The sequence below is a fragment of the Xenopus laevis genome, chromosome 5L (assembly GCF_017654675.1).
Source record: "Xenopus laevis strain J_2021 chromosome 5L, Xenopus_laevis_v10.1, whole genome shotgun sequence".
NCBI lineage: Eukaryota > Metazoa > Chordata > Amphibia > Anura > Pipidae > Xenopus > Xenopus laevis.
In genome coordinates, this window is record NC_054379.1 from 105,108,341 (window position 1) to 105,132,667 (window position 24,327).

The window sequence follows — 24,327 nt, forward strand, 5'->3', positions numbered from 1 at the left end:
CTCCATACTGTTCAACAGCTTTATAGACTTATTTGTATTGAAATGTACCATGACAAATGTAGTGCAGCCTAAGATGATCTCAACTATATGAATCAAATACCAGATGTACCTGGTAGATTACCTGATCATTTGATACAGGGTAATCTACACTAAAATATACTTCAGTTGTCTTCACTCATTGCAGTACAGGTGTATGTTGATGAAGTGCAGCCCCCTGCCATTATCTAGAAGTATTTCCTAATTTTTCATACAATCTGATTTGGTAACCTAAGTACAATGGTATGTTTACTGGTGATCCATGTTTACTGGTGATCCTGCATAGACAGTTCTGTTTAATTCCTAAGAAAGCATGCATTTACATTTTGCGGTAAAAAATTATCCGCCCAAATTTAGCATCTTGTGATTCTGAGCATATACACAGCGTGTTCCTTTACTGCATTCTGTATTCACATTGCACAAATAGGAGATTACAAATTACTTATTCCACATGACTTCCACAGAAAAGAACAGAAGCATTTGCTTATGACCTTTTAATTGGAAGTGTTCTTCTGATAGCCAAGGAGAATTCATCTAGTTGATTTAAATAATATGACAGCTCCCAGATACACTAATATATATATATATATATATATATAATGTAGACAGCTGATCACACGCCCAGGACTTAGTGCAAAAATTCTGGTGTTTATTGGAGTAGAAAGCTAATGTTTTGGCTAGCACTCTTAGCCTTAGATAATGGCTAGCTGAAACATTAGCTTTCTGCTCCAATAAACATCAGAATTTTTGCATTAAGTCCTGTGAGTGTTATTCCCTGTCTACATTGTACCGTATTTTCTGGCTATTGAACCCAGGCACAATATGTCTACAATACGAGTAGTGCCGGCATCCATTGTTATATATATATATATATATATATATATATATATATATATATATATATATATATATATATATATATATATACATCTACTAACCTGAAAAGCAAAATAAAATAAAAAAAATTTAGACTGATTCTTAAAAGATAATATAACTGCATCATTTTGAATCTGCTCACTCAAATAAGAACATATTGTGCAGAAAGCAGGTGGTATTTAACTTAACAGCTACAAGATAATTGGTATAGACCAGAAAGACGTACTACAATATAACTAAATGGTTAAAAAGTACATGGGATGAGGAAGGGTTACGATCATCAGCAATGGACCAAGAAGTATGGCGGATGGAAGAGAGAGAAAAGAGGTAGGTGGTTTACCGGGAGAGATAAAAAAAGAGATGAGTGGGAATGACAAGATCTAAAAAACGAATGAAATATAATTATGGCTGTACAAAGAATTATGTACAGTATTCTAAGCAAGCATAAGAGGGGAAGGATTCATAATGCCTACAGCAAAATTAAGAGCTACTGAAACTGCTTCTTTAAAATCAATTTAAAATTTCTCATTTTCATATACAGGTATGGGACCAGAATGCTCAGGATCTGGGGTTTTCTGGATAACGGACTTTTCAATAATTTGTATCTTCATACCTTAAGCCTACTAGAAAATCATGTAAACATTAAATAAACCCAATAGGCTGGGTTTGCTTCCTGTGAGGATTATTTATATCTTAGATGGGATCAAGTACGAGCTACTGTTTTATTATTACAGAGAAAAAGAAAACCATTTTTAAAAATTTCCATTATTTAGATAAAATAGAGTCTATGGAAGATGGCCATCCCGTAATTCAAAGCTTTCTGGATAACGGGTTTCTAGATAACGGATCCCATACATTTCTAAAGCAATGTAAAAGTTTATAAAATAAAGTTGGCACCAAAATGGCACTTTGGATACAGCACTGGAACAATCTCTTAATCACTGAGGAACAAACGAACAAACACTGTTGCCAAAGCAATACGTGTTTACTCTTCCCATAAAACTATGTAAAGAGCAGTGTTGATTTTGGTGATAAATGATTTACTTCTTTAAAAAAAACAGCATTACTTTTGTGCTTCATGATATATATAGGGAAGAGTTTTTTTCTCAGTATATGAGAGTCCTCTCTAGGAAAAAAGTGATTTTTAGCAGATTCAAAATTTTAGACACTATTGGTTATGTATTTTATTTGTATATCACATGTAAAATCACGATCTCATTAATATTAATGGCAATTTTGAAGGCTGTGGGTTTTTTTATCGTAGTATATTTTCAGTTTATTAATGTTGCAAAAGTGTCTCACTTATATTTAACAGATTTTTTTTTTGAATGTATTGACACACAGCAATGTAATGCTTTCACATAGTGATTTTATTAACATATGAGCGACATCTAGTGGCAAAGGCAAGGTTTGCACTATATAATCTTTTATATGGCTTTCACAGAATTTGAATGAATGTTATTGGGACATTAATTAATATGCAGCTGACACAAATTTGGCACCATTGTTCACCTGTTAGAGTGTATTTAGGTTGCACATTGATTACTGTTCGGTATCCTTGATAAAAGTCCTAATGAGGACAGAAACATAGGACACAAATGGTATGTGAATACATTTTTTTTTACTTATTTACATCTACAAGACTATACAATCTAAACCACTCATATTAAATAAGGCATTTGTTGACATGAAATAGCTTTTTTGTAGATGCTGCATCAAGATACAATCGTAACATGAAAATAATTATTTTCACTTTTTGATGGTACTGGTCGTTTTGATATAACATATAGAGTAGTATCTCTAATCTGCAATTAGTCTTCAAATAATTAGTTATGAGTGGAAAACGAATAGTAGAAGGCCTGAAAATAAAGATAAAATGAATCAGGTGTGGACTGGAGTGTGTAAGGCCCATCGGGGCTTCTTACCTTGGGCCCCTACACCTCCTGTGGGGCCCCACCACCCACCGACTCAACCACTGCTGGCTCCTCCCCCCCATGCGCACTATTCTTTTACAGAGATCTGAGGAAGGAAGGGTGGGTAGCAACAGCAGAGGGCAGGTGAAGGATCAGGTGCGTGACGGCACAGGACAGGCAGGTCTGGGTCGGCGGGGCCCCATGAGGGCCCACCAGGTTTTCTCCTAGTGTCCCACCGGTCCAGTCTGACCCTGAAATGAATAAAAGACAATAGGTTCCTTTTTTGGTTGCTTGGGTCAATGACCTTTTCAAAAAAACTAAACAGAAGCTATACATGACAAATATTGGCTGCCAATACAACAAAACAAAGAATTTGATTACCGTAATGCATGAATATTGAGATAATATTAAGTGTGATAAGAACAGAACTGCCAGCAGTAATTCCCTGGCTAAAGCATGGTAGATGCAAGTATAGACAGAATAAGTTATTCTGTTTCACTACCTGTTACTTAAAATTCCCTATTGCAAACCGAGAAGCAGCTGCATGTATATTGTATGCAAGAAAATAATAAAGACAAAGCTAGAAAAAGGGAAAAAAGTGGAAAGCTCTTTGTTTAAAAAAAAGGCAGACTTAACCCAATGTGATGTGAACACTGGTGCTCATAACTTCTGACACAGTGAAACTGTATGTACCTTGTATTACATTTTATAATTCATCTGTATACTGTGACATCATACCAATAAACCTACAACTGTTGTATGTGTATGATTGAATAAAAAGATGGCGACTATAACAGTTCCAGATACGGTCTCAACATAGGCACATAATCTGCATGCATTGGGATCATGGGGAGTTGTATATTAATGAAAATGAAGAGGCACTCTAAAGGACCCCATACACAGGCCGATAAAAGCTGCCGACGGACCAAGTCGGCAGCTTGTCGGCCAGTGTGTTTTGAGCCCCCCTATGGACCTTCCTGATCGATATCTGGCCAAAAGTCGGCCAGATGCTGATCGGGCAGGTTAGAAAATCCCATTGGATCGTGGCCGCATCTGTTGATCAGGTCCCACAATCCGACTTCCCGTTTGGCCTCCGTTCTGATCCAATCGTTGGACCCCAGGGCCCATGATTGGATCAGCCCGATATCGCCCACTTCAATGAGACCGCCAAATGAGCAGATCTCTACGTCTATGGCCACCTTTGGTCAGTGACCGAAAGCCCAGATTAAGGCATTTAAACACATAATCATATTATGGTCAGAAGTGATCAAACTGCAAAAAGTTACAAAACCCTATTCAAAATTATAGCAGTGTTTTAGAAATAACTATAAGTCCATATATACATATCCAAGTACTGTTAAGTATATTCAATAGTAAACATATATTTACATAGCACACTGACATGTCGAATAAAGGCCTATTTTGTCTACAGAATACAAGTCTCAGAGAACCTTTGACTCCTACTGTCTATGCATTTTCTATGCACTTCCGGTATAGCCAGTTAACCACAATATTACCTGCTCAGAAAGCACTAAAAAATATAAAATAAATATATACTGTAAATGGCAAAAGTGCTCAGAATACGTTTAGGTCAGTTGATTTGTTTGGGTTTAGATTCCCATGAAATTGTCTGTGATGCTTTGGGTATATTTCATATTGACACACAATGCTTTTTTACTTTAATTTTTGTAGAATATTTATGTTTTTTCATTAAAAAATAAAAGCTGAACATAGACAGGTTTAGCGTTTCAACCAACAAACTCCCCCCCCCAGTTTTCTCCTCCCCTTCACACATTATAGTTCTTCTCCTGTATAAATATGAACGTACGATTTTTCACTGCTTAGAAAATAAGTAACTAGCATAATCAGGATGTGAATGTATGTCAAGATGCTCTTTATTCATGCCCATATATTTACATGTGAGAAATACATTCCATTGTATGTTTTTTTCTGTCAAGCTTTAATAAATACAAAGTTAAAAAAAAAAGAAAAAAATAAAAGCTGAAAATAGCAAATAGAAATCTTTGAAACAGCAGCAAAATAAAACATGGTATGAGCTTTTCTACACCTCCTTATCACATTGAGAGAACACGTGTTTGTAGAAGTATAAGGCATGTTTTATGATACAGAGATCCCACCAAACACTCACAGCAGCAGCATGTCTCAGTGAGCTGAAAAGTAACACGTACCTCACTTAATACTTCATCAAGCAAGGCAACTGTCTTGGATGTAACTCTCCAGGGATCTCGCTCTCCCACCATCATGGCACCATCATGGCTAATGCCACTTCCTGCAATATAAGACAGAAAATGTGGAGATACATCATCATATTAAGTCTTTATGTTACAAACACAGAAAGAGAACACTGTAGTAGATTGACACTGTGTAGGAAACAAAATGTGTAACTATTCAGGTGCAGTTCAGTGAATGAACCCTCTAACCCAAAAAGAGCAATTTCCGGCCATGTGCTATACAGCTTTACTTTACGGCTCACTGCATTTCCACCTGCTAAGCTGGTCCTTTAAAGGAAAACTATACCCCCAAAATGAACACTTAAGCAACAGATAGTTCATATCATATTAAGTGGCATATTAAAGAATCTTACCAAACTGGAATATATATTTAAGTAAATCTTGCCCTTTTACATCTCTTGCCTTGAGCCACCATTTCGTGATGGTCTCTGTGCTGTGTCAGAGATCACCTGACCAGAAATACTTTAACTCTAACTGTAACAGGAAGAAGTGTGGAAGCAAAAGACACAACTCTGTCTGTTAATTGGCTCATGTGACCTTACATGAATGGTTTGTTGTTATGTTTGTGAGTACAGTGAATCCTACGATCCCAGGATTGTCAGTTTTCTATTTATGATTACCCAATGGCACATACTACTAGAAAAGTATAGTATTATGAAAATGGTTTATTTACATGAATCAGGATTTTACATATGAGCTGTTTTATGCAATATCTTTTTATAGAGACCTACATTGTTTGGGGGGTATAGTTTTCCTTTAACAGTTAAAATGTAGGCTGCCTCTCTCTCTGCTCTTAAGATATGGTGCAAATTGCAATCCTTATTACATTAAACCCTAATTGTCAACAGCCACATTCACAAGCACCATGGCTGACATGTATTAACATGCCTAGCTCCATAGGGGGGCAATATTGTGTATACAATTTGTAGCATTTTTGTAGACATTTTAATTACTGTTGGATTTAGGCTTTAATTAAGATGTCTCATCTCGCTACAGTGGTATTTATATAATTCCTCTGCTACATATATATAATCATTGAGTTTACCATGAGTCTTGAGACAAGGGTTTAACATTGGTTGCGTTACTTTCACAAAGCTTTTACTTGTCACAGAAACAATCTTACCCTTTCCCTTACCATTACCAGCAAGTTGTTGGAGGGGATCATGATACTTTGGTCCAGGAGTTTGATTACATTAGCGGCTGTTCATTTACAACCTTTCTGTATGTATCTTAAAGGGGTTGTTCACCTTCCAAACACTTTTTTTTGGCTCAATTGTGTTCAGATTTTTCTGAAACCGACTGAACTGAAAAAAGTGTTGGAAGGTGAACACCCCCTTTAATGTGACTTGCTGTGGTATCTTAATTGCTACAACAAGTGGCTTGCTCCAGAATCAAGTAAGGGGCATTGTACAGCACCAATGTTGTATAAAACAATGGAGAAACACATCAGCAGTGATGTTGCCCATACCAACCAATCAGCAAGTACATTTCAAAAGTCATCTTATAAAACAAAAGCAAATATCTGATTGATTCTTTAAAAAGGTTTAAAAAGTTTTAAAGGTTTTAAAAAAAAAAAAAAAACGTCACTGGTGGCCAGCCCCCCCCCCTACAAGTTAAAAAACCCATTGGTGGCCAGTTTCCCCCCACAAGGTTAAACAAAACATTGGTGGCCAGTTAAAAGAAAAATGGTGCTCAGGGGCCCCATATTAAATAAAAAAACTTTGGTGGCCAGGGGCCCCATAGAATATTTTAAATAAACAATAGTGGCCAGGGTCCTATTGAGTAATTAAGTAATAAATTGGTGCCCAGAGGTTTAAAAAAATGTAAAAAAAAAAAAAACACATTGATCGTTAGTGGAACTTACCTCAGGTTCTTCTTCCTTGTCCTCAGCGATGACAGCTTCTTTGGTTTTCGGGACTTTGAGACATCAGCGCTTCGGGTTCACCTTGTGCGCTGTCAATTCCGGCTAATTCGGAAAGAGTAGCACAGTCAGGCCCCCATTTAGGCCCAGTCCCCATACAACTGTACCTCCTGTACAAATACAAGTTCCCATAATCCCTGGTAGCTCCCAAACCAATCATAACCATTTATCGGCTAGGTCGGTAAAATACCGGCCGGGTGGCAACCCTATCTGCTTAGGATTGTGAGAAATCTTTCTATATTTTGTCTTAAGCAAAAGAACATCAGAGCAGCCTCTTTCTTTCTCCTGGCAACCTCCTTGACTACTTGGTGGTCAGATGGTGGGAAACTGCCCAGCAGGCGGCACTGTTGTAGAACAGCACAATCATCAATTTTACATTCACTTATTTTAAAGCTTTACTTATCCTTTAAAGATGTAAAATTGTCCCTTTCTGGTCAACTGACTTATTTAAACAATGTACTAGAAGTCAGCTCTCATCTCATCCTGCCAAACTGGCTTCTGATACATTGCATGATCATGAGTCAGAAGCAGCAGTGTATTCATGGGCGAATGGCAACTTAAATTCATCAGTTTACATTATCTGCGGATATGAATTAATGTTTCGTATATGATCAGCTTCATATTATATACATGTCGGATAGAGGAGAAAGGAAGTACAATGACTGAGAGGGGAGGTGGGAGGAAGGAGCACGAGGAACATAAGAGTTGAGGAGTGAGGAGATATGTGGAACAAGTACAGAGGTGGAATCGAATCAAAGGTATAGCCCATATTGATGTCCTAAAATGGCCACCGTAAACCAGAGCTCCGCCTGAAGGTAGCGCTCTGTGGTTGCTTAGCAACGGGACGCTGGAACATTGCCAGGCCTGATGGTTGTGCTTCTTTAGTCCGGACCTCGTCGGAACCTAGAGCTAAGCAGGGTGGAGCCGTCGTGTAGGACCAGCATGGACAATCGCTACCCCGGCTCCAAGACTGAGGGGAAGAGGGAAGCAGTGGAGCAAATTCCCGAACAGAGTATAGAGCCGAAGGGGCGACTGCAGCGGTGCGTTCCCCGCCACGTGTCATTATTTCACTTCATGATCTGACATTGATATCTAATGGCATTTACCCTACTACCTGCATTACTATTCTGTATTCTAATGTGTAACAGTGCCTTCATTGCACGATCTTTCCACTACTTGTAAATGGTGTGCATGGATTCATCTTTATGCAATTGCTGCAGGTTGATCGTTTTAAAAATAATAATAATACATGATATGTGTATCCAATAGTAGATGAAGAAAAACAGAAACGTGTTTCAGATAACCACCCCCTCCTAAGTTACAGCCAAAACATAAAGTAACACGGGGAGCATACACTGGGGTATGTGCATTCAGGGCCTACTTTTCTTTATTGTTTGACTGTGTTCTGTATTCAGGCCAGCCTCAAGTGCACTTTGTAATGTCTCCCATTTGTCCCTGTCTATATACACATTTATATTTATACATTTATATTTATACATTTATATATACATTTGCCCCTGTCTATATACACACTCCCTTAGAGTAAGTCAGTGGCCGACAAATGATGCTCAGTCAAATATTTTGTATTTTCCACTCATTAATATGTAGTCAAATATGAGGACATAATAATGTTAGAAGTCACCAGGGATCTATGTCCACATAAAGGGATCAGTTGCACTCCTAAGCAAGTATAGGTGTCATTTGCATTAAGTGATCCCCAACCAGTAGCTCGTATGCAACATGTTGCTCTCCAACCCCTTGGATTTTGCTCTCAGGGTCCTCAAAGCAGGTGCTTATGTTTTAATTCCAGGCTTGGAAGCAAGTTTTAATTGCATACAAATGAAGTATAGTGCCAAGTAGAGCCTCCTGTAGGTTGCCATTCCACTTAGGGACTACCTCACAGTCCCTATTTGGCACCCCAAGTGACTTTTTCAAGCTTGTGTTGCTCCCCAACTCTTTTTACATTTGAATGTGGCTCACAGGTAAAAAAGGTTGGGGACCCCTGCATGGCAGGTATGCAAAGGGGGGAAAAAACAGAGGCAAATGGAAGAGGAAAAGGCCAACATGAAAGGCTCTTATCCACTAGCAGACCAAGTAGTATTGGTGCCCAAGGGGCATGTGAGCGGTCCCCCCACTCCCCAAGCCAACCCTACACTTTATGTGTAGGCCGTTTGGAATGCTGCTCACTTCCCCCATTTGTGTCCTAGGCACATACTTCTGCTGCTTACCATAGTTCTGGCCTTGCATTTTAGAAATAAACTGGTCACAGAGTATTTCAGAAGAGCCTATCTGCTATGGATGTTTAGGCCAGTTGTATAGTTGTGTTAAGACTGTGTGTCTGCATTATAAATGACATATATTGTTTCATTTGTCAGTCCTTGCTAACAACAATACAAATCTAAGGATATACTTCACTGTATATTTACATTTCTGCATCTGGGTTTAACAAAAGTGGAATTAGTATAAAACCTTTAGCAACAGTGCGTGTTTATCTGCAGCGGACCTGCTCTTTTTCAGTAGTTCAATTCATTGTACAGCCAAATACCAAGCCTTGGGTTCATCCATGGAAGTTTCACAAGTTTTTAAACATTCTTTAGTGCCATCAATAATATCCATCTTTCTTCTATACCATTGCTAGGTACCATGAAACTCAAGCTATTATGCGTCTGGAAGGACCCCAACATGGGCAGCTGTCAAACGACAAGAAGAAAATATTTTCCTTTACATTGGGAATGCTTAACCAGCACATAGATGAGATTGCTGACCAGCTTTCAGGTATCCAACATGCTAAGGATACAGAGAAGGATTCGTGTGAAGCTCAGCTGGCAGAGGTTCAACGTGATTTGGAGCATATTAAGGAGCAACTGAACCTAGAGAACCTGCTGCTAGGTAACAGCCAACCTGCATCACTAACCATGGAATCTGGCAGTAAGTAGAAGGAAATTTAATATTTTTTTAATAGTAGTCAATTATTCACATGGGCTGAAGTTTCTTTTTTTTTCTAGGGTCTAAATAGGCAAAATAACTTTTCTGGGATTTTATCACAAATTTAAACATTGCTTGTCCAAACTGCACTCGTGTTTTTTTCCTCCCTCTCTGATTACAGCTTGTGCTCTGCTAAACTGACTGTCTGGGACTTAGGTTTGCTAAGTCTGTTAGTGTAGAAAACAGAACAATCTGAAGCATGGAAAAATCTACATTAGGAATGCTGTTTTTATTTTTAAGTGTATTCTAAAGTTTTGGTAATTTTTTGTGCACTCAATTGGCTACTTGTTTGGCAGAATCCCTTTTAGTGAATAACCTATTAGCTAGAAACAAGAAAAATGTTGTGCTGTTCAGTATGCTATCCCAGGGCACATATCATTACCTACCTCCCCCGGGGGGTCCTAGGTTATTAGCTCACAACCCACCCAAGTCCCCTGGAGACAATGAGTCCTGCCAAATATGTAGAATGGGTCTCAAATTCTTGAGTATATTACAAAAGTTTAGCATAAACCCAGTATAATATTGGCCTAATGAGCTAATTTTCTTTAAGAAATACTTTTGCCAAGTTAAGTTGATTAAGTGCATCAGGTTCATGTCAGATCACAGGTAGGACCCAGTATTTAGTTACAAAGGGACTTGGAGATGCTGAGCTGGAACTGGAAGGAAGCTTTGAAAAAAAATGTAAATGGCTTGGGATAGTTAAAGGGGATATCTACCTAAATAATGAAAAATGTTTTTTATATTAAATGCTAATTTAGTTATCAGAAACTTTACAATATACATTTATTACAGATTTTAAATTATTTTGACGTTGACAATGTAACTGCAAGTTAAAAGTAAAAGCAGTTTCTGTCTTATCAGTATTCTCTATTCTGCTGTGCTTAGTCATGTCACTGAAACATAGTAGTGGTAGTAAGCTCCAGTTCCCAAAATGTATGGCATTTTCTGTGAGTAAAATAAAGTGAATAACTGAAGCCACCCAGGCATTGTGGGGAATTGGAGTTTGCTGAAAGAGATTTCATTTACAAATAACTAAAATAATTGAACATGTTCATTGGACAAGTGCTTAGAATCACATTTTCTTTCATTATTCCAAAAAAGATGGTTTCATACTTAAGTGGGCATCACATTTAACTTGTATTTATTATTTGTGTTCAGTAGTCTTTACATTAACTTTATTCATTAAAGAAACAATAACACCAAAAAATGTACTGTTACACTGCACTGGCACAAATAGTTGTGTTTTTGAAGCAAACACAAGTATAACCAGTGCAGGGTGTGAGGACTGCCAGAAGTACCTGACCCAGAAGTACCCGATGGCGCTGTTTACATTCCCGGCGGTCACAGTGAAGATCCAAGATGGCGGCGCCCATGCTGAACACATGGCTGCAGCGTCGCTGCATGATGATGTCATCACTGGTGCCGGGATCTCGTCATAAAAGGGCGCCCAAAACACTGTGACGGAGCCCAAGAATAGGATTTGCTGCCATTAATCCTGGGTTCCTGTTTGTGTTTCCTGATTCCTGATTTCAGCCTGTTTCATGCCTGTTTCCAGCTCCCAGCCTGAATCCTGCTCCCAGTCTGTTTCTAGCTCCTACCTCGATTCTGACCCCCTGCCTGAACTCTTGATATTTGCATCTGATCTGCCTGCCCTCGTTAACTCCTGCCTGTGACCACTACTACTGATTCTGCTTAACCCTTTGGATACCGCGACCTTGCTCCCTCAAGAGGGCTTCCTCCTTGATCCAGACTACCTCCCTGGAGGGAGCTCCCGGCTCCCTGACACAGGGTTATACAACATTATATTGTCATTCTATTTACATACTTTCATTTTTTGGTGTTACTGTTAAGAAAATAGGTGCAAATGAGAGTAATCTCTATATGGTATTACTTCCCATCTTTTCTCTTTATATTATGATAAGGATAAGAGCTGCACTGCTAAATACCTATATTTGATTGCTAGTGTGCTCTTTCTCCTCTTTATTTTGTCAACACCTTCAGATCTCTGACCACCATGCTGATGTTGTGCCCAAAAGCAGGATTCTTATTTTGCTATACCAACATACACTGACATTCTAGAATTGCTTTAATACAGAGCGCCACATATACAGTAGTTTCATTTTTTAATCAATGTGTTCTCAGTCCTTTATCCTTTTTTACTGTTATATAACTGAAATCTCTTTTTGTTCATTGTAGTGGAGAAGTTGACAGTTTTAGAGGAAACTACAGTGCAGAAAGAAGAGGTTATGAACAACATTGCCTTGTTGGAGGAGAAAGTAAAACAGCTCAAGAAGAAGACTCTCCTAGCACATGACAGGTCAGTGCCACACACACTTTAGGGAAAGGTGTTTCTGGACAAAGATAGGTGCAATACATACAGTATATGGAATAAAGTTATTGGACAAAATATGTAAATACCAAAGATATAAGAAATGGATTTGCTGCACAAAGATAGGTTACTACCACAAAGTCTGCTGCCTCATTATGATACCCGTAGGGCTCATACACACTGTGCTCAACATCTATTCCAGCCATGCCTGAGCTAATTTACCAGAGGATCTGTACCCCCAGGAATGGTGATAATTAAAAAGAATATTCTTGCTCTGTTCCTGTAGATACAGGATCAAGTGGAAACATTAGAGCAATTATCTGTTGCAGTGGAAGTAAGTAAGCACAAAGAACTATGCAGCAAATACACACATGGATCCTGACCACCGTTTGTATAAGCACCTACTGCAGCTTACAGTCTATTGGCTGCTGACAATTATAGATTCCAGATTACCAGCATCACATGACTTTGTAGTGGGTTCAGGGCACAAACATTAATAATGTTATTCTCCATTACAGACAACATGGATCACCAGTAGTGAATGGCTCTGACTCTGAACCCTGTTATCAAACAGAAGACTTGAGACTGGAGTCCAAACAAGATATGGTAATGTGGTGACATCCAAATCTATAAGGCTAGAACCTGGAAGAAACATTTCTGCTGCTGAAGTAAACTTTTTATAGCAGGCCAAATATTTTGCTTTAATATGACACATCATGGTCACATCTTACAAGCAGATTACACATAATTTTATTGGGAGGGAAGAGCTTATCCCCCAGATGCTGGGATAGGATGTTGTTACAGACATTTCTATACACCTTGGCTTTTTTTATAAGATGATAACTTATGCATCGTAAGTATTTTGTACCAGTTGCTAGATGAATATAATGTAAGTTGTTTCTCAACAATCCTTATACGATTCCTCGTTGTTTGTTACCAACGGCAGGTCCAAGGGCAACTATTATCCACTTCTGTGAATGAAGGGGATATCCTGCAGGCCCAAAAGAAGAAGATATTTGGTTCAAGTCAGATCTTCTTAAATATGGAGGATAAATATTTCAAGATCCAACCTATTTCTTTCAGTAATGTTGTTCAAGACAAGGTCACACAGCAGTAAGGAAACTTTTTTAAGCATTTCCATATTTTTCTGCTTGCATGAAGGACCATACATTTGGTGATAACTGGATTTTAGTTTAAACCGTATAATCCATAATATGCTTTTAAATGCCCCATGTTCATAAACTCGTGGCACAGTGCCTAAGGGTTAGTTCACACGAGGAGATTCGGGGAGATTTTGTCTTTTGAGGCGACTTCGGAAAACGCAGCGCTGCGTGTGCTTTAGCGCAGACGACTTTTCATTATAGCGGACGGGAACACACGCAGAGGCAGTTCGGGGGGATTGTTGCCCAGAAGATTAGTCGCCAGGCGACAAAATCACCCCGAATCTCCTTGTGTGAACTAACCCTTTGCTTTTCTCTGCTTGCATTCATCTGTATTTACTGATGTATGTCTCTGCACTGATAGGTACAGCATTGACTTGTTTTGGTCATACATCTGCATTCTGCTCCATGTGTCTGCACACAGACCAACACTGTGACTGTCATTGCAGAGACACAAAGGAGTGATGGGAGTGCATAAGCTTTTCTTCACTTGCCAAAGCGAATGTATAGCTTTGTGCGACATTAGGCTTAGAAATTGTAAGTGTTGCACCATGGTGACTATTAAGACTTATGATATAATGAATTTACTTGTGAAAAAAAACAATAAAAGGATATAAATGCGTGGGTGAGTAGGTTCTTAAGTATTTCTTGATGTGAGGTATTCTTCATAGAACGTTATAAAACAGCAAGACCCAGTGGTTAGAATAAATCATGCTCTTCTACTTAATGGAGAATGCCTCATTTTAGTCAATCAAAATGGCTTTCACTATTTATGAAAAGGTGAAATAAATCTTACCACAGATCACTAAATGGACAGTCACCACTCTGACTGTTCAAATACATAGGTCCCAGCACTGATCCAAACAATGATGCCTTGGTGCAGTTGATGCTGTGGTTAGATAGAAATCATTTGAAGAGGTCACACTCACAGGACTTAAAGTGAAAATAAAAAATGTTTACTAGAAAGGATGTCTAACCCTGCAACAACAGCCTTTTTCAAAGTGCATATATATAAACAAATATAAATTTGCAGAAAATGAATTTCCAAGCCATCTAATATCTATGCCCCCATATTTTATTGAATATATTATTACATGGGTATTGCACATTCTTTTCATATAGGCTTTGCTCATGAGGAAATCATTATGTCTCTTTTCTTTTCTTTTCCAGCTATGAGCGTGGTCTCAAGCACATGTCTACTCAGCAATATGAAAGTGCAGTTGTCTCATTTTCAAAAGCAATTGAACTGAATCCAGAGAAGGTAAGAGAAGCCAAGAGTTACAGAATAAAATTAGGATCAAAGAGCCCTATTCAATAATAGCTTGTGAACAGATAAGATGTTGTAGAAAGGAAGGAAGGGCACACCCCTTAAGGCAGTGATCCCCAACCAGTATCTCGTGAGCAACATGTTGCTCCCCAACCCCTTGGATGTTGCTCCCAGTGGCCTCAAAGCAGGAGCTTATTTTTGAATTCCAGGCTTGGAGGCAAGTTTTGGTTGCATAATAACCAAATGTACTGCCAAACATAGAGTCATGTAAGCTGCCAGTCCACATAGGGGCTACTAATAGCCAATCACAGCTCTTATTTGGCAGTGCACCCCCAGGAACTTATGCTTGTGTTGCTCCCCAACTTTTTACATCTGAATGTTGCTCACAGCTGAAAAAGGTTGGGGACCCCTGCCTTAAGGCCCCAATATACGGGCGATAAAATCTGCCAACATACCGAGTCTGCAGCTTATTGGCCTGTGTGTGGGGCCATCCGACGGGCTTTCCCGATCGATATCTGGCCAACAAAGTCGGTCAGATCTCGCCCAGGCGAGTTAAAAAATCCAGTCTGATCGCGGCCGCATCTCTGTGTGTATACGGTCCCACGATCCGACCGCCCCTTCTCCTGCAGCCCAATATCGCCCACTTCAATGTGGGCATATCGGGCAGAGCGATGTCGCCAAACGAGTGGTTCTCTACGTCTATGGCCACCTTAAAGGTGTTCATCAGTGGAGCACTTGTGTCTGACCTCTACACTGCATTCTGCACTGAACACTGGATGAAAATTCTGGTGTTTAGATGAAAATTAGTTTGCACACTGTGTGGAGAAATGTGCCCTTTTGTTTATCTCATTTGCAGTGGTTGATAATCAACACTTTAAAAAAAATGCTTTTATAACTATTCCTTTCTTTGTCTTGCTCATTCTTTCTTTGTGTTTAATCATAAACCTGAATCTTACTCCACTGCAGGCAAAACACTACATTAAGAGATCAGAGGCTTTTCTCCAACTCTGTGATTTTAAGTCTGCAGCACTAAATTTACAGAAGGCCTGTTCATTTACACAACCAAGGAAGGAGTACACTGAATTGTTGGCCTTTATATTTTACCTGCAGGTGAGAAACAGGTAATAGCCTTTTATATTGTAATCATTGTGCATTTACAGGCCTTCCTGGGTAGAAACCAAAACTTAGACAAGTAAAGGGAAACAAAGTTGTTACAGGGTCCGGAGAAGGTTAAATTTTATTAAGCACTGTAGCTTAAATCTCCACAATAAGCCACTTAGTGTTATTCAATTGTTCTAGTACATCATTTGTTTAAAGGAACAGTAACAAAAATTTTTTTTAAAAAATTCATTACTACACATCAAAAAATAAACACCAAGGAGCGGAAATGGAGTTTCGGTAAGTTATTTCTTAATAAAGGCTTTGCAATTTTAAAGTTTTATTTGTCTTGGTGTTTATTTTTTGATGTTACTGTTCCTTTAAACAAAGTTATATAGTGACAGTGCGTTTAAAATGCATCTGTCTTATTGAAATGGAGAAACTTACTGCCTTATTGAATAATAGGCTTAGTAAATTTGAGGACGTATGGAATATTTGGCTTTACAGAGAAGGAATGCTACAAAGACAATTATAATATCTCAACCATCGAATGGTTTCGCTCAACCCCACCCCCCACCTTTTTCCCCTATCTTTTTTCCCCTTTTATAAGGAAATGTTGCTAATTTGTTAACACATATATAGGTTTGTACACGTGCGGTAAAGTGATAGACGGAAATGTCTTTCAGTAAAGATTTTTATTGATTTGTGTATAAGCAGGACACAATGTTGCATTCTGTCAAATATTTGTTACCCTCAATAAACAGAAAGTTGAAAAAAAAAAAGAAATGCATCTGTCTGGCATAAAAATGTATAGGGAAGTGTGCCTTTAAGCTGCATGATATGGGCTGCAGGGGATACCTGGTGGTTCCAGGTCAGTTCTAGTGGAGCTGCCTGTAAAGGTGAAATTGTGTGCTCCAATACCCGCTGTTTTATCCGATTTTCAAGATTTTTTGGGATTTTTAACCCAAAAAACGTAGGGGTATGGCATGAAAGCCAGCGCACATCAAACAATCATTGGGACTTCTCCCATTGACTTATATGCAACCTCTAAAGGTCTGAGATGCCGGATTTTCTGATTCGGACTTTTCCATCCTCAGGGTTCAAAAAGTCCAATTTTATAAATAAGAATTTTTCATTATTTTTGCATTTGGAGTTTAGTAAATAATCCCCTATAAGTTATCTCAAAGGTGAACAACCACTTTAAAGCATTATGATTCCATATTGGAGTGTGGGTCCCTCTGAACGTTTTGAGGCCCATATTTCAAAGTCCGAATTTATCTCTCTGACCAAATCCGCACTGGTTTTTTTGCCTTATTTATACACTTTTCTGAAAATTTTGTTTGTGTGAAAAACCCGGATTTACCACCCGAGAACTCAGATTTTTTTCAGATTTTTGCCAGAAAACCCCAGAAATCTTCGGATTATTGCACTAAAAATCATTGGGACTTCTCCCTATATATATATATATATATATATATATATATATATATATATATATATATATATATATATATATATATATATATATATATATATATATATATATATATATATATATATATATAGTAGGAACAAATATTGTTATTTTGCCCCGGGTACTTCAAGTAAAAGTAAGAATATTCAGTATGGAATTTAAATATACTGTATATAACAGTTATAGTAAAAAAGATTGTTTTGGATTGTTTGTATGATACGGCTGTGATTGTCTCACAGGGGCAGTGCCTGTTTGAGCGGGAGTGCTATCTGGATGCACTGGAATATTTTACCCGCAGCTCAGAGCTTCAACCCTTGAATAAACAGTGTCACTTATGCAGGTGAGACTTCATACCTGGTTATGAGCTGAAGAATATGCATTACTGTAATCCAGATCCTTAAGAAGGTTAATGCGGTTGTATGCTTTTAGTTAAACTTTTAGTATGTTATAAAGCGAACTTTATTTTTTATGGTTTTCAGATTATTTTTCTCCCTACATATACCTTCCTGGCCAGCATCATAAACTGCTCTGGTTGTCGGGGTCACTGTTCACAACAACCTATACATATCAAATTATTTTTTATTGCTTATCTTTCTATTTAGGCCTTATCCTATTTATCTTCTATTCTGACATATGCAACACAACAGCTACTGAGAGTGGCTGAAAAAACTTTTGCATGCTTCCACCCATGATGCCTTATGGGAGAATCAAAACTCTTATTTTGGTATTTAGGCAGTGCTGTGTGTACAGCATGAAACAAGTAAATACCTTCTGATTTAAGAAGGCTTCCCTTTGCATGAAAAAAACCTGAAACTTCTCCGCATCCTGCATGCGTTACTCTGTTTGTACCCAATAAGGTTTTAGACTCGTCACAAAGTTTAAAGTGTATATTAAAACTTTTTCTCTACACAGTATATCCTGCCTTGCAGCTCTGGGAAGACATGCAGAGTGTATCCGCTTGGTTACTAAATGGCTGGAAGAGGAACAAGGAAATCCAGACCTGTATGTTGTTCGTGCAAGGCTTTATGACTACTTAAACCAGGTCTGCAATTTTTCAGGGTGTGCAAACGTCCTGTGTATTCTGTACACTTCTGAAGCATTTAGGAAAGATGGAAAAGCATTCTGATTCTGTATTGCCACAGCTTCTTTTGCAAAGTTAGTAATTTCTCACCCATAGCATTTGACAGTAAATAAAGTTGGCCAGGTATAGGATAGAACAAACTCCATGACAAGTGCAACAAGGCCCATGAGAGACTTCTTGATTTTAAGATCCTTTAATGAGTTTGGTGTAGCATGTTTTGGCGAATGTAATGTATGCCATTTATAGGCTTTTCTTTTGTTACTGCCAGGCATCAATGTGCTATCAAGATTTACAGAGTGCTCTATCACTGCACCCACAGCACACTGTAGCCTGCACCATGCAAGAAAAGCTGATGGCCAAAGCAGAGGAAGCAAAAATGAAAGCCATCAATCATGCAGTTCAAGGACATTTCCACGAAGCCCTCAAGAAAATATGCATTGCCTTAGAATACAGTCCATCATCAGCTGAGTACCATGTATTCAGGTAACACATTTGTCAAGATACCATTAAAGGAATTGTTCAGTACAGAAGTAAAAACTGGGTAAATATTTAAAATATTTAAATATGGGTAAAAATTTTGCTGTGCAAAAAAAAAAAATGTTTCCGATATAGTTTGTCAAAAATGTAACGTATAAAGGCTGGAGTGATTGGATGTCTAACATAATAGCCAGAACACTACTTCCAGCTTTGCAGCTCTCTTGGTTTACACTGATTGGTTACCAGGCAGTAACCAATCAGTGGCTTGAGGGGGGCCACATGGGTCATAACTGTTTGCTTTTGAATCTGACCTGCATGCTGAGGATCAATTGCAAACTAACTGAACAGTTATGCCCTATGTGGCCCTCCTTAAGGTCACTGATTAACTCAACAACACGTAAAACAAAGTGATTAATTAATCTACATCTGGGGCTGCCAGCAGTGATTGACTTAAATGAATAGTTTTAATAACAATTTAAATTAAAAATTTAAAAACTAAAATAATGAGACAATAAGTATTCTAAATGAATTATGTATAAGTGCCCAAACCCAGATGTTAGATTTCACATTAAATGCACACCAGCTGACTAGCAAGGCTATCACAAAATTTTACTAGAAATATTACAACAATAGAAGCAGACTGTCAAGTCATTATATAAGATAACATCTTATTTCTGATAAGTAAATATTATGGTTCTTTCTTTTATATCGAACATGTACAGCAAAACTAAAGTCATCTTATTTAAACCTTATTTATGAAGTGAGTGTATTTTTCCTTTAAATTAGACCCATTTTCTTCTATAGCACGCTGTATAGAATAATGTCCATTAATGGCTATACAAGAGCTTTATTTTAATGTAGTCATGTTCTTAATTTTTCATTGGCAGGGGCACGGTATACAGAAAGCTTAAGGATTTTAGCCCTGCTGTTGATGACCTTGTTTTGGCAATGAATTTGTGTGATGCACAGGAGCCTCTGGAAATGCAATTACACTCTGAAGCTGAGTTGCAGCTCCATCTCACCTATAATGACTTTGCTGTTCACTGCTACACAAAGGGCTTTTATCAGGAAGGGGTTCTATTACTGAACAAGGCTCTGAATGGAGAACAAAACAAAAAGGAGCTTTATGTTAATAGGGGTGGTGAGTAAAGTGTGTAATAAGCTGTTGCTACTTATTATGCATGCTGTAGTGATGAGTGAGATAGTGAAGAGTGAGGGCCGAGTGCCGGTTGGTTGGCTGTAAATCTATGTCAAAACATGGTGAATATTATTTATGACTTTTTAAAAACATTTCATAAAAATGTACTTCCCCTTTGAAGGAGCATTTCAATACTGCATTGTTTACATGTTGCACACAAGCTAGTTCTTTCATTCAAAGACTGTTTGAGGCCAGTAGTGGAAACTAATGTTCTATTATTCCAAGACTGGTGGGGTCCAAAGAGCAACAGAAAGTCAGAACAAACCTTGTAGGTACACACAGTCATGCACTGTTGTGCCATTCTGCCCATTAAGGCGCCAGTGCCTTTTCTGATTTAATTACATGGTTATTTCATGTATAGAATGGCGAATGAAGAGTCTGTTAAACCTCTGCCACTCGCAAGACAATACTATGTGACTCCATGTTATTACTGGCCAATAACTTCACTTTTTTTTTCATCTCAAGTTTGTATCTTCTTTCACTACAGACTGTTTTTTCCAGCTTGGGGAGCTGTCTTTTGCCCTTGCAGATTATGAGCAGGCTTTAGAGCTGGACAGCACTAACTGGGGTATTCACACTCGCATTGCCAAGCTTCTGGATGAATTGGGGCTAAAAACTCAGCAGTCCAGGTGAGCAGTGTTCAATGATTTGAGGAATACACAAATTCTTACCAGCCATTCATGGACCCATAATATTGTCCTCTCACAGGCAGTACCAGCAAGCAGAGCTTCACTTCTCTGAAGCCATCAAACACCAACCTCTCCTGCCACAGCTATTCCTACACAGATCTCAGGTTAGGCATTATCTGCAGAATATCACTGATGCCCAGATGGATGCTGTCATCTCTATTCTATTGCACCCCAACAGCAATGAGGTAATACAAAACAGCTAAGAATCTTTTTACGTTTATAGGTGGTGCACTGATTTTCTTATGACCATTTATACATTTTGCTCAAGTTGCATCTGTATCTTTAAGGGCACTAGCTCATGGGGCAATTCCGAAAGTGCCCTCTGGAGTCACACAGTTATTTCTCAAAACCACAACAATAATTACCCCCCTTGTGTGTAGTTGTTTAACAAGAGCTTAATAATTAGGACTTGGTTTAGGGGTTGTTCTCTATCTCTATTTAAAATCAAATTCAACTGATTACAGGGGTGGTAGCAAGTGTTAATATGGATATGGATTTTTTTGTTTTAATTAAAAGAAAAGGAAGAATATATATTTTAAGTTATGTTTTTTTTGCCCTTGTTGAAAGATTAGGTATTTCGTGCTCATTTTTGCTCCAGTGTAAAACAAAATGTGCTGTGTGTTCCCTAACAGGCCCTGCTAACTGTGATGAAGTTTTTTCCTGGCAAATCTTTGGAGGAGATTCTAAGGAGCAAACTAGCCAATGCTGCCCAGTGTGTGTTGCACAGAAGTCTGAGAGAACTTCCAGTAGCCTGGAGAGAACACATGTGAGTCAAAAGAAGAATTATGGAAGTTGAACTTTTTACCAGGATGAATTCACTACATTATTTCTCTCCTGCAGCCATTCCTTTGGGAAGCCTGAGGTAGAAGCTTCTGGCTCCAAGAATTCAGGATCAAAACTAGAGATTAATACATGTCTGAGTGACCAGCAACTGATGGCAGAATTGATTAAAGCTCGTAGATCGGTAAGATATAGAACAACAATTGGCAATTTGCATAACAGGAACACTCAAATATACTAAACTTTTCCCTTTCTGGCCTACCATGTGTTTTAGGACATTGCCATTGTCAGCGCGAATTGTTAGTAAATGGGTAAATACAGGGATTGGATGTTTTGAACTCTATACTAAGGGGCAGATTTATCAAAGGTCGAAGTGAATTTTCGAAGTAAAAAATGTAAAAAGTAATTTTTGGGTACTTCGACTACGGAATAGTCCAACTTCGATTCGAATTTGAGAAAACTTCGAAATTCGAAGTCCGAATTTTTTTTACTGTACTGTCTCTTTAAAACTTTCTCTGACCTATGGGGGACCTCCTAGAACCTGTATGGAGGCAATTGGGGGAGTTTGGGAGATCGAAGGTCGAAGTTAAAAAAAACTTTGAATCGAAGTAGATCGGAGTATGATCAAAGTAGGCCGAATTTGTGCACTTCGACCCCAAAAAACTTCGACCTCCATTCAGAGGTTCAATAAAAACAAACAGATCATTGTAGCGGAATCATCACAGCTGACTAATGAACAATTAATAATTCTTTATCGTTTCTGAAATAATCTCAGCATCTGTTTCTCTTCATTCTATCTTCATGTAGGTGCTGGGTTTAAGATTTTCATTGACGGTTATATATATCACCAGATGTATACCAATATGTCTTATGGGGAGTATCCCTTTCCTAGCAGATGAATTAGAGCTTACTCAAATAACTGATTCCAGTACAAACAAAATCCAACAAACTCAGTCCCAGAAACCCTGACTTCTCTAGCTTTGTGGGGTCCAGAAGATAGAAAAAAGATAAGATAGCCTAAACGGGACTTCTCCACCCACTATTAATTTCCTTTTTCCTACTTTTTATGCAATCTGAGCAAGTATATGAATTTTTCTGGATGAATTGATATTCACACATCAAGCACTTGTTCACTTTATAACTGATTAATTGGATATATTTATGTAAGAGATAATGAATTACAAACCAATTTAAAGCTGGTAGAATTGATAACGCCACAAGTCACCTTAAGTTGTAAATAGCACCAAGGCACTTTAAGAGGTAACAAAGAAAGCAAATGAATTAGATTAACTTATTGTACTAGCACTTTGTATCAATATAGATTTTTAGCTTAAGCACTACCTAAAAGGGTACTCCTTTGACCAATAATACAACTATATCCTACACATTGACACAAGGTGCAAACATCCTGTTCTTTTATAGAAGCCGTGGTTTTCAAATGAATGTGAATATACTTTGATAAAGAAGGTATATCTTTTTTCTAATTAACAGTAACAGAATAAGCAACCCATGTTTGCCTGGTTTCCTGTACTTAAAATAATAAAGGGAACACACATTTTTATTTATTTATTTTTGTACTTATTTACAGTTAGTTTGAAAAGCTCTGGCTTTTTTTTCATTTATATATGTTTTTTTAGTTATTATTATATGCTTTATTTTAGTATGACTCCAATATCCAAGAAGCCCTGAATTCAAAAGGCCCGTTCCAGTCCCACGGCCCACATTTGCCAAAGATAAGCCGGCCCGAGAATAAGAACCCACAGGCTTCACACACTTGGAAGACGCTGAGCTTTAGAGAGACACATGTTGGCTGAATGGAGACGGATCACATTTTCTTACTATACTTACCATTTCCTAATACATATGTTCATGAAAAGAAACTGACTAAAATGCTAGTAAATGATACAAGGCATTTGTCCGTTCTTATAAAACCCTCCACCCACACTGACGTTGATATACTAAACCCCTGAATCGGTACAGCATTCCTGTGTGATGTATGTTATAAGGCCTTTTCCAGCTAATTAAATGTTGACTGTATAAACTGAAGTGAATTACTGTTTAGTACATAAAGACATTTATTATGGCAACCTAGCTGCAGTTGGGACTAGGGATAACCGTCAGCAATAAAGCGGAGCCGAGCAGGGATTGGCCCAAAAATACCTACTTTCACATTTCATGCCAATCCCTGCTCGGCTTTGCTTTGTGCATCCTAGTGAAGAAGAAAGCTGTACTTTTCAGTGCAGTTTCGCTGAGGTGTAGAAGGGAGTGAATCTACTACTGCAAGCTGAAAGCAGAGGAGCCTACAACCAATATGCCTGCCTGCCATGGTTACTGTGCTAGTTTTCTGTTTAATACAATATTTGGGAACTTAAGAACATGCAAATACAAAGTATTGAATAGATAAACCCCAGGAAGTTTCCAGTTAAAAGGGGTTGTTCACCTTCCAAACTCTTTAGTCAGTTAATTTGTTTACAGATTGTTTACCAGAAATAAATCATTTTTTCTCCGTTGATGCTAGAATATGAATGTTGTCTACTTTAACAAATAATTTGACAATTTCACAATTACAGATGCTCAGAATCCACTATTTTGGATTCGACCGAATCCTTTGCCCTAATCCTTCACAAAAGATTCTGCTGAATACCGAACCAAAGCCAAATCCTAATTTGCATACACAAATTAGGGATGGGAAGGGGAAAACATTTTTTACTTCCTTGTTTTGTGACAAAAGTCACGTGATTTCCCTCCCTTCCCCTAATTTGCAAATTAGGATTCGGATTTGGTTTTTATC

At 38.1% G+C, this 24,327-nt stretch overlaps 1 protein-coding gene and 1 long non-coding RNA gene across 4 annotated transcripts; one reads left to right on the top strand and one right to left on the bottom strand.

The window, feature by feature from the left end:
* Positions 1-2,267: 2,267 nt before the first annotated feature.
* Positions 2,268-7,747, bottom strand: LOC108716953. Of its 2 annotated transcripts, none has more exons than XR_001935797.2 (3): positions 6,942-7,747; positions 5,015-5,115; positions 2,268-3,076 (listed from the first exon to the last, which is right to left on the bottom strand). It is a non-coding gene; the product is annotated as an uncharacterized LOC108716953 (long non-coding RNA). The 2 variants fall into 2 exon arrangements; XR_005961331.1 differs by lacking the exon at positions 6,942-7,747 and adding an exon at positions 5,431-5,468.
* A 35-nt stretch (positions 7,748-7,782) lies between these two features.
* On the top strand, positions 7,783-24,046 carry ttc16.L (tetratricopeptide repeat domain 16 L homeolog). Of its 2 annotated transcripts, none has more exons than XM_018263561.2 (16): positions 7,783-8,038; positions 9,637-9,926; positions 12,180-12,300; positions 12,831-12,918; positions 13,259-13,425; positions 14,643-14,733; positions 15,706-15,849; positions 17,551-17,651; positions 18,224-18,353; positions 18,712-18,875; positions 19,757-20,010; positions 20,555-20,696; positions 20,776-20,941; positions 21,389-21,522; positions 21,597-21,720; positions 23,198-24,046. In XM_018263561.2, the coding sequence occupies exons 1-16, from the start codon at positions 7,941-7,943 to the stop codon at positions 23,348-23,350; spliced, it is 2,367 nt and encodes a 788-aa protein (XP_018119050.1). In that variant the 5' UTR covers positions 7,783-7,940; the 3' UTR covers positions 23,351-24,046. The 2 variants fall into 2 exon arrangements, with proteins under 2 accessions (XP_018119050.1, XP_018119049.1); XM_018263560.2 differs by having other exon boundaries at positions 7,787-8,038; positions 18,661-18,875.
* Positions 24,047-24,327: the final 281 nt, after the last annotated feature.

What these genes read in the sequence shown, in the direction of transcription:
- ttc16.L (XM_018263560.2), top strand. Translation starts at nt 7,941, where the DNA reads ATGGACAATCGCTACCCCGGCTCCAAGACTGAGGGGAAGAGGGAAGCA. An exon ending in TGGAGTCCAAACAAGATATG is followed by an intron (nt 12,919 to 13,258) that starts GTAATGTGGTGA and finishes TACCAACGGCAG; the next exon opens with GTCCAAGGGCAACTATTATC. An exon ending in TTTATGACTACTTAAACCAG is followed by an intron (nt 18,354 to 18,660) that starts GTCTGCAATTTT and finishes TGTTACTGCCAG; the next exon opens with GCATCAATGTGCTATCAAGA.